We start from the raw sequence: 20,213 nt of genomic DNA, 5'->3' as shown, positions 1-20,213 counted from the left end.
ACAATTACTCGCTAACATTTCTTCAGGTGAAGAAGGGTTATCATCGTGCAGTGTTTAAGTGATTTGCACAAATGCACAGCACTAGTGAAACCTACGACATCTGTTTTCATCGTCAGCTAAAGAATTTGACCAAAAAACTTCAAAACTGCACTTACCTCATCGAGAGAGAAGAAGAAATCACATCTTGAGAAGATTCATCAAAATTTTCTCATTACCTTACACAAATATTCTTCTTACAACATATTACCATTATTTTACAGACAGCCTTGCTGCTCTATATCATACCTTAACCTCCCTTACCAAAACAACCTCCCTAGGTTCTCACGCCATTTATTCACATACTTAATACTACGATTGAGCAGGCAACACCTAGCCTCTCACTCCTTTACTGACATTATGCAGGCCACACCCTGCCTCTCTTCCCAAAACAACCTCGTGGTACTCTCTCTAACGCTAGATAGTGAAGAAAGAAAGAAGATAGTAAAAAGTTCTGAATTAAATAAGGGGAAGGTTGACAATACGAAATGAAAGGAAATAGTATTGTCATACGACTCGAGACCTGGTGTTCGTCACGCACTTAGCTCTGCAAAGAGTGCAAAGCCCTCTGAGGTTTTTTCGTCTCTGACGCTATCCAAGTCAGATGGATCCACTTCTTTACCTCCACCGTACTCATTGTAGCCTTCCATCAGTTTTGTGGTCTTGCAAATACGGATTGGAAAGTCATTCAGTTCTGTATCGTCACATGGTCTCTTACCTATAAAGGGTATTGTTAAAGGTTACCATCAATTCTAACCATTACATCATTTGTCCCGAAATTTACCCATCCTTCATGTTTACTAAGAAAATCGGCACCCACCAGCATGTCTACGCTTACTCCACTTATTACTTGGAAGTTCTGCTTAATTACTACCCTCTTTACAACTATGGGTAGGAATAGTTTTTGCTTTACCACTTTCTTGGTTTTTCCTGTTGCTACAATTATATTTAAGCCACTTACTGGCATCTTTACTACTTGTTTATTATCTGGGAGTCCATTCACAAAATTCTGTGACACAGCACACACCTCTGATCCTGTATCTATAAAACACTTTACCTTTTCATTTAATACACTTAACTCTATTATTGGCTGTCCTAAGTACTCTTTTTTGATTTCAGGTTTTACTTCATCTAATAAATCCTGCACCATTTCCCTTCTGTCAAAACCTGTCTTCTGGGTGGATATCACATTCACGCTTACAGGGTCTCCCTCATGCTTAATATTATCCCTATTATTAGTGGCAGCTCCTACCAGTCTGTCCACTAGTGCTAAATCGAAACATCTCTCTAGTGCTTCTCTTCCTTTACTCACCTCTGTTTCTGCGACCCTAACCCAGGTGTCCTCAACAATATATATATCCTCCACTTCTTCCTTCTTCTCTGCTTCTTCACGACCCTCAACTACTTCAAATAACCTATTAAGCACATCTTTGACCTCTGCTTCATTTCTGTTTCCACCACTGTCAGACAGATCCTCATCTGTTTCGCTGTGCAGATTTACCTTCACCTTCTGATTCAAAACCTTATTATCAGTACTTACTTCTTCGACAAGCGTGTTCTTTTTCTTATTGTTAATATTACTGTGCCCCATTAACTTTAATTAATGCTGCAGTCTCTTGTTGCTCCCCGTTATTCTTCCCTTCTTTCGTAGCAACTATATTAATGCTAGGTGGTTTTACTGGTGCCTTTCTTATGGGTGGTTTTGCCAGCGGGTTTAACTGGGAATGCCGTTGTCTACAAACGCTAGCATAATCGTAGACAGCTACAAGTTTCCCGACCGCCGTGCGTCACCGCTAACTGACGCCCTTCGCCAGCTGGTTGCGTCACCTCGTGACATCTGTCGGCCGTCTCCGTACTGCCCCCGGCCACTGACCTGATTGTCGTATGTCCTGCCTCTCCCTCGTGACCTACCTCGATATCCGCCTCCTCTCTGCACACTCATTCTGCTCATCTTTACATCAGTGCGATTGTCATTCTGCCTAACAGGAGGGCGATACTCTCTTCTCGCACTTTCCTCCTCTTTGAGTACTGATTCAGCGTGTTTTAGATATTGTACAAATTTATCTACATTGCCTCTAGGTGCAGATATTATTTTATTCTTCCAATTCCAAGGTAACTTACTTTCTACCCCCAAAATGATTTGCTCTGTTTCTACTTTATTATTAAGATAGGATAGAGTAGTTACCCACCTTTGTACAAATCTTTTTATTCCTTCTTTCTTGGGGTCGTATTTTTCCCCAGACAAGAAACGGTTAAGTACATCCATTCGCTTTCGCTTACCCCAGTACTCCTCAAAGAAAGCGTGTTTAAATTCCTGTAATTTAGTATATTTTTCTGAGCCCAAGTTCCTCAGATTCTTGCTTCCTCCATTAAGTTAGAAGTAATAAATCCGATCTTCTGCTTATCACTCCACACTTTAGGCAAGATATCCTCAAAGTCATTCCAAAACTCACGTGGATGTACACTTTTATTGGGATCAAACTTGAGAAACTGTCGATGGGTGACATAAGCAATCTCAGTAGATTCTACTATTCCACTAGACATAATGCTACCACTAATGTTACTAACACACTGTTCTACTTTTGTTAGCCGACAGTCATGCTCACACAATTGCTCATTCATACTTTCACTGAATTGATTAATATGAGTTTCCAAGCCAGTGACTTTATTTATTACCTGAGCCCCAAGTTTGTCACACTTATCTTTATTTTCCTTCAATTTACATTCTAAGGCAGCGTGATTTATTTCACTATAATTTTCTACCCCTTTGATATACTCACGAGCCTAGACTATTTCTGTATGTATATACACTTTAAATTGCTGTTGGTCATCAGTAATTTGTTCCACTTGTGTAGTTAATTCACTTTTTACTTGAACCATAGTTTGCGTACATTCCTGTTTAACCTGATTTATTTCAATTTTTACATTATTACTAAGCACTGCCATGTTGTGCTTCCAACAATCTGTTAGATCTGAAATTTCTGAATCCAGCTTAGATTCTATTTCATCACCCATACTACTCATTTTTTACTCTAACCCACTCATTTTTGAATCTATCTCAGAACCCATTTTTGTCATATCAGAACCCTATTTGGTCATATTAGCTTCCATCTCCTCAATGAGATACCCATTTTCTTCATTTTAACTTCCATTTACGTCATATTAGCATCTAAACCATTCAATTTTACCAATAGACTCATTAACATACCTGCCACATTATCTTTTGCCCTATCATTTACTGATACAATGTCTCAATTAATATTAGCTGCTGCCACAGGTAGATCTGAAACACTGGGACCTGATACATTCTGTTCCACCTCCGATCCATAATTAACACTTAATGACCCTGTCAAACTCTACTGAAATTGGGTTGGGACACGTCCAAACTAAGGTTCATGGGATCATAAATATCTTCCCCTTGTTCTTTCCCTCTATCTACCCTCACTTCGTCCTCTACATTTGTTTGCTTACACTCAGCCATTTTATACATTTTTTCACACCCACCCACAAAGTTTTAAAAAACACACTACTTAACTTTGCGTTTCTGATGTCTCCAACACGGCTAGCTGAGGCTGCGGGTCCGATCACCATGCACTGGGTCGCCGTACCAGTTTACGGGCCACCACTCCGGTCAGTGCTGCCAACTGTTTCCGCTGCCGCCGTCGCGTCGTCTCGTAGCTCGTAGTCTGCCAAATGTCGCCGGTATCAGCTACTTCAGTTGGCGCGATATAACCGCAAAATTCATCCGCCAAGCACATCAAACACACTCACAGTTCATGGGCTATCACTGTCTTTGTGTCCATGTGGCGATAGTTCACTCATAATATATGTCCTTTCCCCAGTTCCTATTTATTCGCGAGCACTTTTTTATCGTCCGGTTACACACACACACTACTGCTTTTAATGAAATGTTTAATTATCTTTCCCGGCCGATGTACCAATTGCGACGGATTTTACTTGCGTGCGTGCGATGCTCCAATTGCGACGGATTATACGTTGCTGCTGCAACGCAATTTCTTTTATAATTTTTGTTCACCTACCTCTTTACAGTGGTAAATCTTCGCATGTAAACTCCTGACTGCAGCTACTTACGAGATCACAGAAAAGCAGTGTCGAGGAAACTGTAACCTCATAGCTACACGCCAGAGGTCGCTATAAGTAAAATTTCCTGGAAATTTTCTATGTACTTTAAAGAAATGATTCGGAAACGGGATGTCACTCGTACTTTAACCATGAAGTTCAAATTTAAACCTTCAATAGATCTTTATTGCCGTTAAGCATGATCATCAGCCCACGTTTACGAAAATTACTTAAGTTTCTGCTCACAGTTATCACCATACCTAAAACTGCCATAAGTTTTACCTTCCCAAATTCCGAAACCAATTACTTGTAACACAGTCAATGATCGCCCAATTACTTATGCACACGATATTAACTGGTTGTCTTTAGTTAAAGTTTATGCTCGCCATAAAATACTCAGTAAGAATATACTCAGTACCGCCACGCTATATAATTCAAAGTTCACTCGCGATTTTCGTCGGAACGAATTATCACAACACTCTAAAGTTTTCATAAACAGTTTCTGGTCACTACCAGATACCATTAACACATCTACATCTACATCTACATCTATACTCCGCGAGCCACCTTACGGTGTGTGACGGAGGGTACTTATTGTACCACTATCTGATCCCCCCTTCCCTGTTCCATTCACGAATTGTGCGTGGGAAGGACGACTGCTTGTAAGTCTCCGTATTTGCTCTAATTTCTCGGATATTTTCGTTGTGATCATTACGCGAGATATATGTGGGCGGTAGTAATATGATGCCCATCTCTTCCCGGAATGTGCTCTCTCGTAATTTCGATAATAAACCTCTCCGTATTGCGTAACGCCTTTCTTGAAGTGTCCGCCACTGGAGCTTGTTCAGCATCTCCGTAACGCTCTCGCGCTGACTAAATGTCCCCATGACGAATCGCGCTGCTTTTCGCTGGATCATGTCTATCTCTTCTATTAATCCAACCTGGTAAGGGTCCCATACTGATGAGCAATACTCAAGAATCGGACGAACAAGCGTTTTGTAAGCCACTTCTTTCGTCGATGAGTCACATTTTCTTAGAATTCTTCCTATGAATCTCAACCTGGCGCCTGCTTTTCCCACTATTTGTTTTATGTGATCATTCCACTTCAGATCGCTCCGGATAGTAACTCCTAAGTATTTTACGGTCGTTACCGCTTCCAATGATTTACCACCTATGGCATAATCGTACTGGAATGGATTTCTGCCCCTATGTATGCGCATTATATTACATTTATCTACGTTTAGGGAAAGCTGCCAGCTGTCGCACCATGCATTAATCCTCTGCAGGTCCTCCTGGAGTACGCACGAGTCTTCTGATGTTGCTACTTTCTTGTAGACAACCGAGTCATCTGCAAATAGCCTCACGGAGCTACCGATGTTGTCAACTAAGTCATTTATGTATATTGTAAACAATAAAGGTCCTATCACGCTTCCCTGCGGTACTCCCGAAATTACCTCTACATCTGCAGATTTTGAACCGTTAAGAATGACATGTTGTGTTCTTTCTTCTAGGAAATCCTGAATCCAATCACAAACCTGATCCGATATTCCGTAAGCTCGTATTTTTTTCACTAAACGTAAGTGCGGAACCGTATCAAATGCCTTCCTGAAGTCCAGGAATACGGCATCAATCTGCTCGCCAGTGTCTACGGCACTGTGAATTTCTTGGGCAAATAGGGCGAGCTGAGTTTCACATGATCTCTGTTTGCGGAATCCATGTTGGTTATGATGAAGGAGATTTGTATTATCTAAGAACGTCATAATACGAGAACACAAAACATGTTCCATTATTCTACAACAGATTGACGTAAGCGAAATAGGCCTATAATTATTCGCATCTGATTTATGACCCTTCTTGAAAATGGGAACGACCTGCGCTTTCTTCCAGTCGCTAGGTACTTTACGTTCTTCCAGCGATCTACGATAAATTGCTGATAGAAAGAGGGCAAGTTCTTTAGCATAATCACTGTAGAATCTTAAGGGTATCTCGTCTGGTCCGGATGCTTTTCCGCTACTAAGTGATAGCAGTTGTTTTTCAATTCCGATATCGTTTATTTCAATATTTTCCACTGGACCATATCGCGGAAGTCATCCCAAGACTTCATCTCACACATAAGTCACATCCAGCATAACCGCCTCCAATCAAAACTACATGTCCTCGCTAGGCGGCCAACCGTTTCGCTTCTCATTGGCTGTCAGCACCTACGGCCAATGAGAACTAACTTCTAGGGCGCGGCTCGCGCCAAAATCTAGCAAGCACCAACCACTTCTCTAGGCTCATTGACGTCATCAAATTAAGTAACACAAAACTCTCTAATTAAATAAACAAAACGAAATGAACTATAAGCTTTACTCTATATCTGGAAATTTATAATGTAGTCGCGAATGTTCTGGCTGTCTTACACATAAGCATACATACTTGGACATCCGACATTCACTAGTAGGGGAACCACTAGTGGATTCGTTCCCACGTTACAGAGTTGGAACACTTGCCAGTTCCTGTAGAGAATAACATGAATGATTTTTAATAATGCCAAACGTCCCACACACTCTCACGCACGCATTCTCATTCACATGCACCCTAACACACAATACACATATTTACTTAGAATTCTTGAAATTATTATTATAGAAAAGTCACAGAGGTTTTCTGAAACTAAAAACTTTCCAAATTTATATATGAACTCTGAAAGTGTTATCAGATCATCGTTCATAGTCACTGAAGGTGAACTATTACATCACTGTATTTATTTAAATTCTTGACTGTCGGAAAATTACTTTCTTTTTGGAATTTTACTAACTTCCAAACTACAGCTATTTTTGATCTCAGACTTTGACATATTGTTTGTTTTCACAACAGCAGGTTGTACATCAAATATGACGTTCCTCAGGTTATTCCTTTATTAGTTATTAATGTTTTTAGTTTCGTATAATGTAAGTGGCCTGCCAGCGCTACTCCACTGCTTTCACACGCGCAGCTGCAACAGATGGTCGTGACGTCAGTCTGCAGGACACAACTCGTCCGTCACTGACCGTATAATACTCTACCGGCTTACACTGCAGCCCATATACATTCTGAAGTAAAGCTTTTAATAGACAAATGGGCGATCGCGCACTAGTTGTGACGCCACACAACGAGTGACTGCTTAAGTTGTTCGTTAATAGTAGTATGAATGCAGAAAGGCAGGAACTAACACCATAAGACTGCCAAAATATGCATTGACAGCAACAATCTGTATTCGTGACTGTAAGACTGCGTGCTCGGTTCCTGAAGGGAGTGAATTAAATTTATGTCTGAACAACATCGGCAGGTGTCGATCTTACCAAGGGCACGGAGCGTGGATAACAAAGCCTGAGGGACCAGCGACTGCAGAATATAATTTCAGCCCTCCCTTTGTACTTGGTGCATAAGTACGGACATCCTTCTAGTGGCAGCAAGACTCATCAACTGTCTCTCCCATCCTAACTTAAAATCTTAACTCTCCGATCGAGCGAGGCGGCGCAGTGGTAAGCACACTGGACTCGCATTCGGGAGGAGGACGGTTCAATCCTGCGTCCGACCATCCCGACTGAGGTGTCCCGTGCTTTCCCTAAATCACTTCAGGCAACTGGTGGTATGGTTCCTTTGAAAGGTCACGGCCGACTTCCTTCCCCATCCTTCCCTAATCCGCTGAGACCAAACCTCGCAGTTTGGTCTCTTCCCCCAAATCAAACCAACCGTCTTAACTCTCCAAAAATCTAAAGTGAAGTCATTACTCCAAACCGGCCTAGACCAAAGTCTTTACAACATCCTATAGCCAAGTGTTCTCCTCCTGGCCGTTCTGGAACTTGGCTGTTTTTTGTCAGAGCATGAACGCGCTGACCAATGTTGGCTAGGACTCTGAGTGCCAACCAGTAAAAGTCATGTGATGAAGTTAAGTAATCTCCTTCTCTCGTATATCTTCTGTGTGTTGAAGCAAAAGGACTCTTGGGTGTGGAGAAAGGCAGGAGATCGCTCCCACTATTTGGGGCAATTATCAAAGTGGCCTATCCGGAGTTCTACATCTATATCTACACAGATACTCCGCAACTCACAGTACGGTGCGTGGCAGAGGTTACGCTGTACCACTACTTGTCATTTCCTTGCCCGTTCCCGTAGCAAATAGAGCGAGCGAAAAACGACTGTCTATACGCCTCCGTATGAGCCCCAATTTCTCGTATCTTACCTTCGCGGCCCTTACGTGCAATGTATGTTGGCGGCAGTAGAATCGTTCGGCAGTCAGCTTCAAACTCCGGATCTCTAAATTTTCTCAATAGTATTCACCGAAAACAACGTCGTCTTCCCTCCAGGAATTTCCATTTGAGTTCCCGAAGCATCTCCGTAACACGTGTTGTTCGAACCTACCGGTAACAAACCTAGCAGGCCGCTTCTGAATTGCTTCGATGTCTTTCTTCTGTCCGACGTGGTACGAATCTCAAACACTCGAGCAGTACTTAAGAACAGGTCGCAGCAGCGTGCTACATACATTCTCCTTTACAGCTGAACCACCTTTTCCCAAAATTCTCCAGCCGGCCGCGGTGGGCGTGCGGTTCTAGGCGCTGCAGTCCGGAACAGCGGGACTGCTACGGTCGCAGGTTCGAATCCTGCCTCGGGCATGGATGTGTGTGGTGTCCTTAGGTTAGTTAGGTTTAAGTAGTTCTAAGTTCTAGGGGACTGATGACCTAAGATGTTAAGTCCCAGAGCCATTTTGAACCTAAAATTCTCCCAATAAACCGAAGTCGACCATTTGCCTTCCCTAACACTGTCCTGTCATGCTCGTTCCGTCTCATACCGCTTTGCAACGTTACGCCAAGATATTCAAACGACGTGACTGTGTCAAGCAGGACACTAGTAGTACTGTATCTTTGTACTCATCCGCATTAATTTACATTTTTCCACATCTATGGCTAGCTGCTATTTATCAACCGAACTACAAATTTTATCCAAGTCGTCTTGTATCTTCCTGCGGTCACTCAACTTCGACACCTTACCGCACATCACGGCAGCGTCAGCAAAGAACCACAGACTGCTGGCCACCCTGTCCGCCAAGTCATTTACGTGTATAGAGGACAACACCAGCGGTCCTATCACACTTCCATGGGACACTCCTGACGATATCCTTGTCTCTGATAAACACTACCGTCGAGGACAACATACTGGGTTCTGCACGTAGACACAGCGAGAAAATGCGGGCTCTCCATAAAATGACAGTATGACCCAGTCAGAAGGCTGGATCTTGAACGTTAAAACCGAACGTTATTACGAAGCGAGGTAACGAAAATTCACACGGCATGAGGGAGCCACACCTGCTGTAGATCTTTTTGTCTTGCTAAACTGCTTCCTCGAAGAATTCCTCGTTTCTTTCTACATAAGAAACGGGCGTACCATGCCCCTCTTGGAGAGTGAAATGGGGAATGAGGATGACCGCGAATGGTGGTCTGATTACCTGCAACAGTGCCTTTACGTAAAGCTCAAACATCTTTATGGTTGCAAATTTGTCTTAAAAGGAGTCATTTCCCGCATCCTGCTTGTGAGCTTTCAACGCTTCGAAACCTTCACCAATTACAAATGAAAGGCAGAAAAACAAACAGTGAAATTAGCCACTGGCGGTGCCAGTCTAGATCTGCGATTGCGGATTAGTGTAACTGAACGATAGAATTTGCATGTCATCTTCTGGAATATGTTAGTGGACAGTTCCAGGAAAACCTACCCACGTTACAAGTTGTAATCAGAAGCTAATGCACTAATCGTTTGAACATGAAACTGAAAATTCTGCTTTAGTGCAGCAGTAGAGCAGCTGATTGTGCCCGTCTGAAGGCACAGGAAGTGAGCGTGATTTGATGACTTTTTGCAGGTGACGCTGTACCACTGGGATCTTCCCCAGGAACTGCAGAAACTGGGAGGCTGGCCTAACGCCGTCATCGCCGACTACTTCGTCGAGTTCGCTCGCATTGCCTTCGAGAACTTCGGAGACAGGGTGAGTACAGCATCAGTGTCCCCTGAAAACATCTGAGATCGAAACTGGCACATTGGTGCACCGGTGGCTGTGTCTCCTCACCACGACTCGTTCACATGACGGCCCGATGGCAGCAGTTACTCACCCAAAGGCCTGTAGAACCACCGACCACTAACAGTTCACACATGAACAGTGCATTATCTTGTCACTTTGTTCTACCTGTGTGTTTGTGTACTCCATCGAGTATTCTGAGGACGGCATCTACATTATAGTTGTGCAGTTTGATTTCTGCGAAGTATTACATTTATCATACGGTCTCTTGTTTAATTTATTTACTTATGAGTGTGAGAACTTTAATAGTGGCAACTACACTCATGCTCATAAATTAAGGATAATGCTGATACACGGTCAAACAATGTTGTGGTGGGCGTTGTGCGGGCTTAAATCACCTCGCGGTATGACGATGCGGTGCATCTGACCTGCGGTCGTCGCACGGTAGCGCTGGCAGCTGTCCACATATGCAAAGGTGTGTTGCATGTCAGAGTACGGTACAGCGAGTAAGTGTGCAGACGTTTTCAGACGTGCTAATGGTGACTGTTTGTTGAAAGTAGCTCAAAGAACACACTCTGATGACGTTATTAGGGATAGAATACTAGGGCGACTAGAGGATGGTCAAATAGCAGGTCGTAGCACGGGAACTCCATGTGCCACAACGTGTGATCTCAAGATTATGGCAATGATTCCAGCAGACAGGAAACGTGTCCAGGCCTTACATTACGGGACGTCCACAGTGTACAACACCAAAAGTAGACCGATATCTCACCATCAGTGCCCGCAGACGGCCACGGAGTACTGCAAGTAGCCTTGCTCGGGACCTTACCGCAGCCACTGGAACAGTTGTCTCCAGACACACAGCCTACAGACGAGTGAAGAGGCATGGTTTGTTCGCCCGGAGACCTGCAAGGTACATTAGACTGACCCCTGAATACAGGACAGCCCATAAAGCCTGGTGTCAAGAACACAGTACATGGTCATTGGAACAGTGGTCCAGTCTGAACAGTGATTCTCGCCGGGTTTTCATCTGGCGTGAACCAGGAACCAGATTCCAACCCCTTAATGTCCTTGAAAGAGACCTGTATGGAGGTCGTGGTTTGATGGTGTGGGGTGGGATTATGATTGGTGAACGTGCACCCCTGCATGTCTTTGACAGAGGAACTGCAACAGGTCAGGTGTATCGGGACGTCCTTTTGCACCAGTATGTCCGCCTTTTGAGGGGTGCAGTGGGTCCCACGTTCCTCCTGATGGGTGATGACGCACGGCTCCACCGAGCTGCGATCGTGGAGGAGTACGTTGAAACAGAAGATAGCAGGCGAATAGAGTGGCCTGCCTGTTCTCCACACCTAAATCCCATCGAGCACGTCTGGGATGCTGTCGGTCGACGTATCGCTGCACGTCTTCGCACCCCTAGGACACTTCAGGAGCTCCGACAGGCACTGGTGAAAGAATGGGAGGCTATACCCCAGCAGCTGCTCGACCACTTCATCCAGAGTATGCCAACCCGTTCTGCGGCCTGTGTACGTGTGCATGGTGATCATATCCCATATTGATGTCGGGGTACATGCGCAGGAAACAGTGGCGTTTTGTAGCACATGTGTTTCCGGACGGTTTTCTCAACTTACAGATCTGTGTCGTGGGTGTTCCCTGTGTGCATATGTTATTAGTTGTGTAGTGCCACGTTGTGTGGCACCACATTCTGCAATTAACCTAAATTTATGAGCATGAGTGTATTTATTTACAGATCGTACAAAATAGATACGTGTTTCAAAGGTGTACTGACCTTCAAAGTAGTCACCAGCTTTGTGTATAACACATTGCTAGGAATGTGGAAGTCGTAGAATATTTTTAGCAGTGCCAGTTGTGTTGACAGTTCGAGCGGCGCGGTCTACTGCCCGACAAATCTGTTCTGAAGCGAATGCCGTGAAGTGTTTCCCTCAGTTTAGAAATCGAATTGAACTTAAGAGGGGAGTGCAGTGGTGGTATAGCAGTTAGCAGTGGTGGTATAGCGCTTAGCAGCCCCATCAGTCAAACAAATCAGTAACAGCTTGCACTGTACGTGCTTGAGCATTGACCTGCAAAATGATAGTCAGATCCTGCACAAAGTGTCATCACTTCTGTCTCTATGCTGTTCATTTTTGGAACATAACCTATGACCAGCTTAGAGACAGAAGTGATGACACTTTCTGCAGGACCTGACCATCATTTTGCAGGACAATGCTCAAGCACGTACAGTGCAAGCTGTTACTGATTTGCTTGACTGATGGAGCAGCTAAGTGCTATACCACCTACTGTTTTCCCTTGACTTAAGCCCTCGTAAGTTCAGCTCGATTTCTAAACTGAAGGAAACAGTTCACGGCATTCGCTTCTGAACTGCTAAAACTTCGTCGGCCAATAGCTCGCTCCGCTCGGACTGTCAACACAACTGGCACTGATAAGAGTATACTACAACTTCCACATCGCTGGTAACGTGTTATACACAATGCTGTTGACTACTTTGAAGGTCAGTAAAACTTTGATACACGTCTCTATTTTGTACGAGCTGTAAATAAATAGTTACCGTTATTAAAGTTCCAACCCTCGTACGTGTTTTAAACCCTCCAGGCCGGCCGAAGTGGCCGTGCGGTTAAAGGCGCTGCAGTCTGGAACCACAAGACCGCTACGGTCGCAGGTTCGAATCCTGCCTCGGGCATGGATGTTTGTGATGTCCTTAGGTTAGTTAGGTTTAACTAGTTCTAAGTTCTAGGGGACTAATGACCTCAGCAGTTGAGTCCCACAGTGCTCAGAGCCATTTGAACCATTTTTGAAACCCTCCAAACTTAAAATCGAAGAACATTTAAAGTTACAAATCTAATTTTCGTATTCTAAGACATATGGGGTGCAGCAGCGAATCTTGTTGATTTGCAAGTGGCGCTGTGAAGCGAGGTGGTGTGGGCCGAGTGTGAGGTCTGATGTAACAGACTACTCGATAGGGTGACGACCGGACTAAAGTGTCCCTGTTTCCGTGTCCAACGGCTTCCTCTGCCCCAGCCTATGTTCAGAGTCCTGGGCTTCTACAAAGTGATCAGATACGGGGCAATTTACTTTTGACGAGTCACGTAGTGTTCATCGGTGTTGCCCACCTTACTGTTGCAGTTCATTGCGCGTGGCTGGAAATGGTTGTAATTAGCAGGACATCACGATCATTTGAGGCATCAAGACAGCTTCGATATCAACGTATGAGCGGGAATTGTCAGCGACAAACTCATAGGGCGATGAATTACCAGCGCTATTAGAGGACGCTATCATTGCAGACAGCCAAGGACTGTGGCTTATGGATCACTTACTTTCTACGGTTCGTGAGACAGTACCTCAACGTAACTTTTGCTGTGCGACAGATTGGTCGAGGAGGTTAGGGTAGCCGGCCGCGGTGGTCTAGCGGTTCTACGCGCCCAGTCCGGAACCGCGGGACTGGTACGGTCGCAGGTTCGAATCCTGCCTCGGGCATGGATGTGTGTGATGTCCTTAGGTTAGTTAGGTTTAACTAGTTCTAAGTTCTAGGGGACTGATGACGACAGATGTTAAGTCCCATAGTGCTCAGAGCCATTTGAACCATTTTTGAGGTTAGGATAGCATGCCGCCCCGCCCCACCTTTAACGGGCCCTGAATCTTTGGGTTTCCATTGGTTTAAGCTGCAAACCATGGTCAATGTGCAGGCGTTACATGAGCGTGTGACCAGTGGGCGTAACACAATCCGAATGAGGCCTGGTGCATTGGAAAGAATGCGTAATTCGCCGCGAGGAATGGCTGAAGGCTGTGTCAAGGACGGGTAGTAACCACATGCACCTTTGCCTGTAATGTCTGCCTCTATCTGAAATACGGATGGGAACGAGAGAACAGATTGGTCCGTATCTCATTAGGTGTTGGTTTCCGGACGTATGTTGAGGTGACAGAGATTATGGGATGGCTATATGGACATATACAGATGGCGGTAGTATCGCGTGCACGAGGTATAAAAGAGCAGCGCATTGGCGAAGCTGTCATTTGTATTCAGGTCATTCATGTAAAAAGGTTTCCGACGTCATTACGTCCCCACGACGGGAATTGCCAGGCTTTGAAGGGCAATGCTTGTTGGAGCTAGATGCGTGGCACATTCCATTTCGGAAATCGTTAGGGAATTCAGTACTACGTTAACCACAGTCTCAGACGTGTGCTGAGAATACCAAACTTCACACATTTACCTCTCACCATGCGGACAACACTTAACGAGCGACAGCAGCGGTGTTTGCGTAGAGATATCAGTGCCAATAGATAAGTAACACTGCGTGACATAACTGCACAAATCAATGTGGGACGTACGTATAAGTTAGCACAGTACGGCGAAATTTGGTGTTAATGGGCTGTGGCAACAGTCGACCGATGCGAGTGTCTTTTCACGACACCGATACAGCACCTCTACTGTGTTCGTGGCCATAGCGGTTGGGCACTACACGAGTGTAAAACCGCGACCTGGTCAGATCCGATTTCTGTTGGTAAGAGCTGAAGGTAAGGTTTGAGTGTGGTGCAGACTCCACGAAGCCATGGATCCAAGTTATCAACAGGTCACTGAGCAAGCTGTTGGTGACTGCATGATGCTTTTGGTTGTGTTTATATGGTATATACTGGGTCCTCTGATCCAGCTGAACGGATCATTGACTGGAAATCGGTAAGTTAGTGCTTCCAAACAACGATGGAATTTTTATGGGTGACAATGTGCCATGTTATTAGGCCACAGCTGTTCAAGAACGGTTTGAAGATCATTCTGGACATTTCGAGCGAATGATTCGACCACCCACATCACCCGATGTGAATCGCAGCGAACATTTGTGAGACATAATGGAGAGGTCAGTTCGTGGGCAATATCCTGCGCGGGCAATATTTCCGCAGTTATGGACGGCTATAGAGGAAGCGTGGCTCAGTGTTTCTGCAGGGGACTTGCAACGACTTGTTTGTGCACTACGCTGGGGAAAGCGAGGACCAACACAATATTACGAGGTATCCCATGACTTTTTTCCCTTCAGTGTATTCTTATGGGAACGTGCGATGGTCGCGCATTTGCAGAACATTCTTATGCGTTGTTGGGAGGATACGTGGCTGAAAATGACCGAAAAAGACACTGCGTCTGGTGTACCAAACTACCAGTCCAAGATGGAGCTTCTTGCACCCACCGATGAGGGATGAAGCCCTCTGACACCCCTCTGGACAAGGCAGTGTTACTTGATACATGGCTCCCATCTCCAGAGAGAGAATGCAGAGGTAACAGATGCTTATGATACCGACAGTCAGTGTAATACCTCTTGCGGAGGGGGGGGGGGGGGGGGGAGAGATACGCAGGAGAGTAACGCGTTATTGAATCATGAATCTGCCGTTTCTTTTGGACAGTGTTAGCGATCTAGTAATTTATTTTCATCTTCACAGATATTATATCTGCAATGTATTGTGTTCTATTGTGCTTGGTCACCAAACCGCTTTTTTTAATCAACTAACACTAACTCTTTCTACTCGGATTTTTTAGGCTTTTTAAAACTTTTTAAAGCCCTTGTTAACTGGGACTTTCACAAATTTATTTTTGATCAGTTTCATAAATTTTCAGTGCGGCGGTTTATTTCATTCAGCTAGAACACCGGTGACTCAGCATTGCTAAAATCACAGGAACAGAGGCATTTCCGGTTTTTTTTTTACTTAAGTATGGACAATATATGGATCACGTACTGCAGATGGGCAACCAGTCCGTAATTTATAAATTTCCGTTTTTTTGACGACTATGGTTCCGAGTGAATCAATGCATGGTTTACGGGAAAAAGGACATGTGTTTGGGTAAAAACAAGAGTCTGAAAGAGGAGGAACAACACTATACAGTACATGACGAACTCATAAAGCAGTCCTCAAAAAACTATAACAAATTCTCTTTAGTTCAAATGAAGTTGACTTCTGCTATCGACTAAAGTTCCTGGTGGTCTACATTCTGTAAACTAATCTGCCTGAGCGATGATTCCTATGGTACAGAATCCTGAAAACGAGTCTCACTATTTCAAAATATCATGTGACGACTTTTTCAGCTGAAAATCGCCATAGTGTTATGTGTAAGAAGAATATTGCTGGCCTTGCGTCGGACACTTTTAGACTAAGAAAAACTGTCGAACATTGGAACTCCTTTCAAAGAAAGTCTACGTATCTCTCCTACCTATAAATAACTAAAAATGGATGACGCCATGAAGTCTTTGGTCTACATCCGTGAAGGCGAGATGCTGTTTTGGAATTCAGTCACATCATAACCGGGAACGACGCTATCTCGTGATGCACATAGAGATGACTGAATAATGCAACCGAGCTAAAAGCCAAATATTATTCATCAATATGTAACAAACAATGCTTCGTATAATAAAGGATATTTATATCTAGGTTGGTTGATTTTGGAGAGGGGGCCAAACAGCGAGATCATTGGTCCCGTCGGATTGGGGAAGGAAGTCGGCTGTCCCCTTTCAGAGGTCATCCCGCCATTTGCCTGTAGTGATTTAGGGAAATCACCGAAAACCGAAATCAGGTGTGAGCTTTCGTCCTCGCGAATACGAGTCCAGTGTGCTAACCACTACACCACCTCACTCGGTATATTCATGTCCACAATTATATTTTAGACAAGTAGCTCAATGCTAAAATTAATTTGAAAATTCAGTGTACTGCAGAAAGGGAGCATTTACAACACAAATAAAGTCGTCCCCCTCTTTCCCCTTACGTCATACTTGACTTTTACATGTATATTATAAATAAGTATACCTACATCATGGAACCATAAATACGTGTTAATAGATAAATTACATTAACTCTGTTTCTTTCAGCTGATTTTTCCTACTGTAGAAATATGAAATGCGGACTTTGCCTTTGTGCTGTAAGCGTCTCATAATCGCACCGGACAAAAATTTTGTCACCGCTGGAGAAGTCATTACTAGATTCATTGAATACCGACTCCTGCTGCCGCTGGGCTTGATGACCACCTGGATTCGGTTAGGAGGTGACTCCACAAGGTTATGCACGTACGTCTGATCCAGGTTAAGCTACTCATTGTGTTAAATCCCTCATAGTCGTCGAATATGGGGTGTATAGGAAACCTGCTTTCTCGGATCGCTAGACAAGAATTCAAACAAATGGTATTAATGAGTTTTATTACGAATAGTAAACAACAATAGTTAACACTTTGTGTTAAACAGGTGCGTCGCAAGCAAAGCGCAACAGAAAAATGAGAAATCTCTTCAGTATAAAAATTCCAAGTTTGAGCTACATAGAATGAGAAAGCAAATTAACGAATGTTGACATTTCTGTCCTAGTTGCTAATCTTGATGCTGCCGTAGAACTAGGCCATGGCCAGTCGGGGCGCGGCGCTTATGTCACGTTGTCGTCCCGGAGAGGGGTCGGTCAGCGTGCGACTGTCTGACGTCTTCTTCACAGCCCTCTCTGCTCTATTGTTCCCGACTGTCGTGTCGGCGCTTGACTGTACGCCGTGACATTCCTCACCGCCCCCCCCCCCCCCCCAAAGCGACGGACGGTCGTCGTATAGGGAGCACGACAACGGCAGGGGAGGCAGGAGCGTGAATTCTGCTATGGATTGGAAGCTGTGGTTGCAGAGGACGGCAGACCTTGTAACGCTACCGCCCTGCTCGGACGTACGTTATCTCTATAAAGCCTGTACTGTAATAAGTTCACGGGCTTCACCTTATAAACAAGGATTTTAGTACATTAGTTGACCGCGTGTACCTAATAGAAGCAAGATCGGGCTTATATTCAGTAAATAACTACAGTGATGCATCAGGCAAATGAAAGTATAATTGCTCTTTCGCATGAACAAGAAGTACACACAGTAGATGCTACCTATAATTAACAATTCGGTCGCCAGCCTACTTAGGCAATGAGTAAGTTTTTCCTTGTACAAGTGGGTGCATGTACAAGCATAGTAACACGTAGTAATGATGCGTTATATGGCAAAGTTTGGAACCAGAAAAATCCACTGAACTAAAGTTTTCTCTTTTTGTACTAATTTGGACGAGCTAAATTTACACAACACCACACAGTAATGATTACTACGAACTGCATTTTGTATGTTGAGCAGACTGAAATCGGGCATAGATTGCCCTAGCATCGACAATCTTGAAAGTACACACACAATATCACTATTAATGATGGAAAAACACTAATACACTTAGGATTAATATAGAATTTAGCTTTACTGGTCAAATCTGATCAACACATTTCAAGGTTTGAAAGAATGGACAAGAGAAGGGGGGGGCCCTGAAACTGTTATGGTTGTTAAACTGAAACTATTAAGTACTGAAGGCAAATTTACACTCAAATTTAACAATCTATGGATAACTACTTTTTTGTCTCACTTCTGAATTATTGAACTATCATTATTTCTGTCTCAGATTAATTAAATAACATCGCTAACTCAATCCAAAAAAAAACTCTCTTTCAATTTAGTCATACTTTTGTTCTATACCAACATTTTCAATAACACACAGAACTTTAGACTCCTTTATAGCACAGATTAATCTGCTGATAATTTTCATTAACACCAACATTAAACTTTCAGTTCAGGATACTCGGGTTGCACAATACGAGGTAAGGACCTTGTCTAGGTCAGTGATCAGGATCAGTAATGGCTAAGGCAATTCTGGTAAAAGTCACGTTATTATTGAACAGTTAGAAACAGTTTCGACACTGGTCCACACAGATACACTTCTAAAGATGAAATAAATGTTTGACCTGTGCAAGTCGGTGCGGCGGTTGGCGGGCAGCGAGATAGCGGGCAGCACGGCACACATACACTCCTGGAAACGGAAAAAAGAACACATTGACACTGGTGTGTCAGACCTACCATACTTGCTCCGGACACTGCGAGAGGGCTGTACAAGCAATGATCACACGCACGGCACAGCGGACACACCAGGAACCGCGGTGTTGGCCGTCGAATGGCGCTAGCTGCGCAGCATTTGTGCACCGCCGCCGTCAGTGTCAGCCAGTTTGCCGTGGCATACGGAGCTCCATCGCAGTCTTTAACACTGGTAGCATGCCGCGACAGCGTGGACGTGAACCGTATGTGCAGTTCACGACCTTTGAGCGAGGGCGTATAGTGGGCATGCGGGAGGCCGGGTGGACGTACCGCCGAATTGCTCAACACGTGGGGCGTGAGGTCTCCACAGTACATCGATGTTGTCGCCAGTGGTCGGCGGAAGGTGCACGTGCCCGTCGACCTGGGACCGGACCGCAGCGACGTACGGATGCACGCCAAGACCGTAGGATCCTACGCAGTGCCGTTGGGGACCGCACCGCCACTTCCCAGCAAATTAGGGACACTGTTGCTCCTGGGGTATCGGCGAGGACCATTCGCAACCGTCTCCATGAAGCTGGGCTACGGTCCCGCACACCGTTAGGCCGTCTTCCGCTCACGCCCCAACATCGTGCAGCCCGCCTCCAGTGGTGTCGCAACAGGCGTGAATGGAGGGACGAATGGAGACGTGTCGTCTTCAGCGATGAGAGTCGCTTCTGCCTTGGTGCCAATGATGGTCGTATGCGTGTTTGGCGGCGTGCAGGTGAGCGCCACAATCAGGACTGCATACGACCGAGGCACACAGGGCCAACACCCGGCATCATGGTGTGGGGAGCGATCTCCTAAACTGGCCGTACACCACTGGTGATCGTCGAGGGGACACTGAATAGTGCACGGTACATCCAAACCGTCATCGAACCCATCGTTCTACCATTCCTAGACCGGCAAGGGAACTTGCTGTTCCAACAGGACAATGCACGTCCGCATGTATCCTGTGCCACCCAACGTGCTCTAGAAGGTGTAAGTCAACTACCCTGGCCAGCAAGATCTCCGGATCCATCCCCCATTGAGCATGTTTGGGACTGGATGAAGCGTCGTCTCACGCGGTCTGCACGTCCAGCACGAACGCTGGTCCAACTGAGGCGCCAGGTGGAAATGGCATGGCAAGCCGTTCCACAGGACTACATCCAGCATCTCTACGATCGTCTCCATGGGAGAATAGCAGCCTGCATT

General features: G+C 44.8%; 1 protein-coding gene across 1 annotated transcript in view; it reads left to right on the top strand.

Moving 5' to 3' along the window:
* LOC124709101 (myrosinase 1-like) overlaps window positions 1–20,213 on the top strand; it is a 134,015-nt gene that overhangs the window by 52,776 nt on the left and 61,026 nt on the right. Inside the window, exon 4 of the mRNA XM_047240750.1 lies at window positions 9,989–10,115. Within this exon, the coding sequence (XP_047096706.1) occupies window positions 9,989–10,115 (127 nt within the window). The remainder of the gene's footprint in view (window positions 1–9,988; window positions 10,116–20,213) is intronic.

This window comes from Schistocerca piceifrons, chromosome 7 (assembly GCF_021461385.2).
Source record: "Schistocerca piceifrons isolate TAMUIC-IGC-003096 chromosome 7, iqSchPice1.1, whole genome shotgun sequence".
Taxonomy (NCBI): Eukaryota; Metazoa; Arthropoda; class Insecta; order Orthoptera; family Acrididae; genus Schistocerca; species Schistocerca piceifrons.
This window is presented reverse-complemented; position numbering and strand designations above follow the sequence as displayed.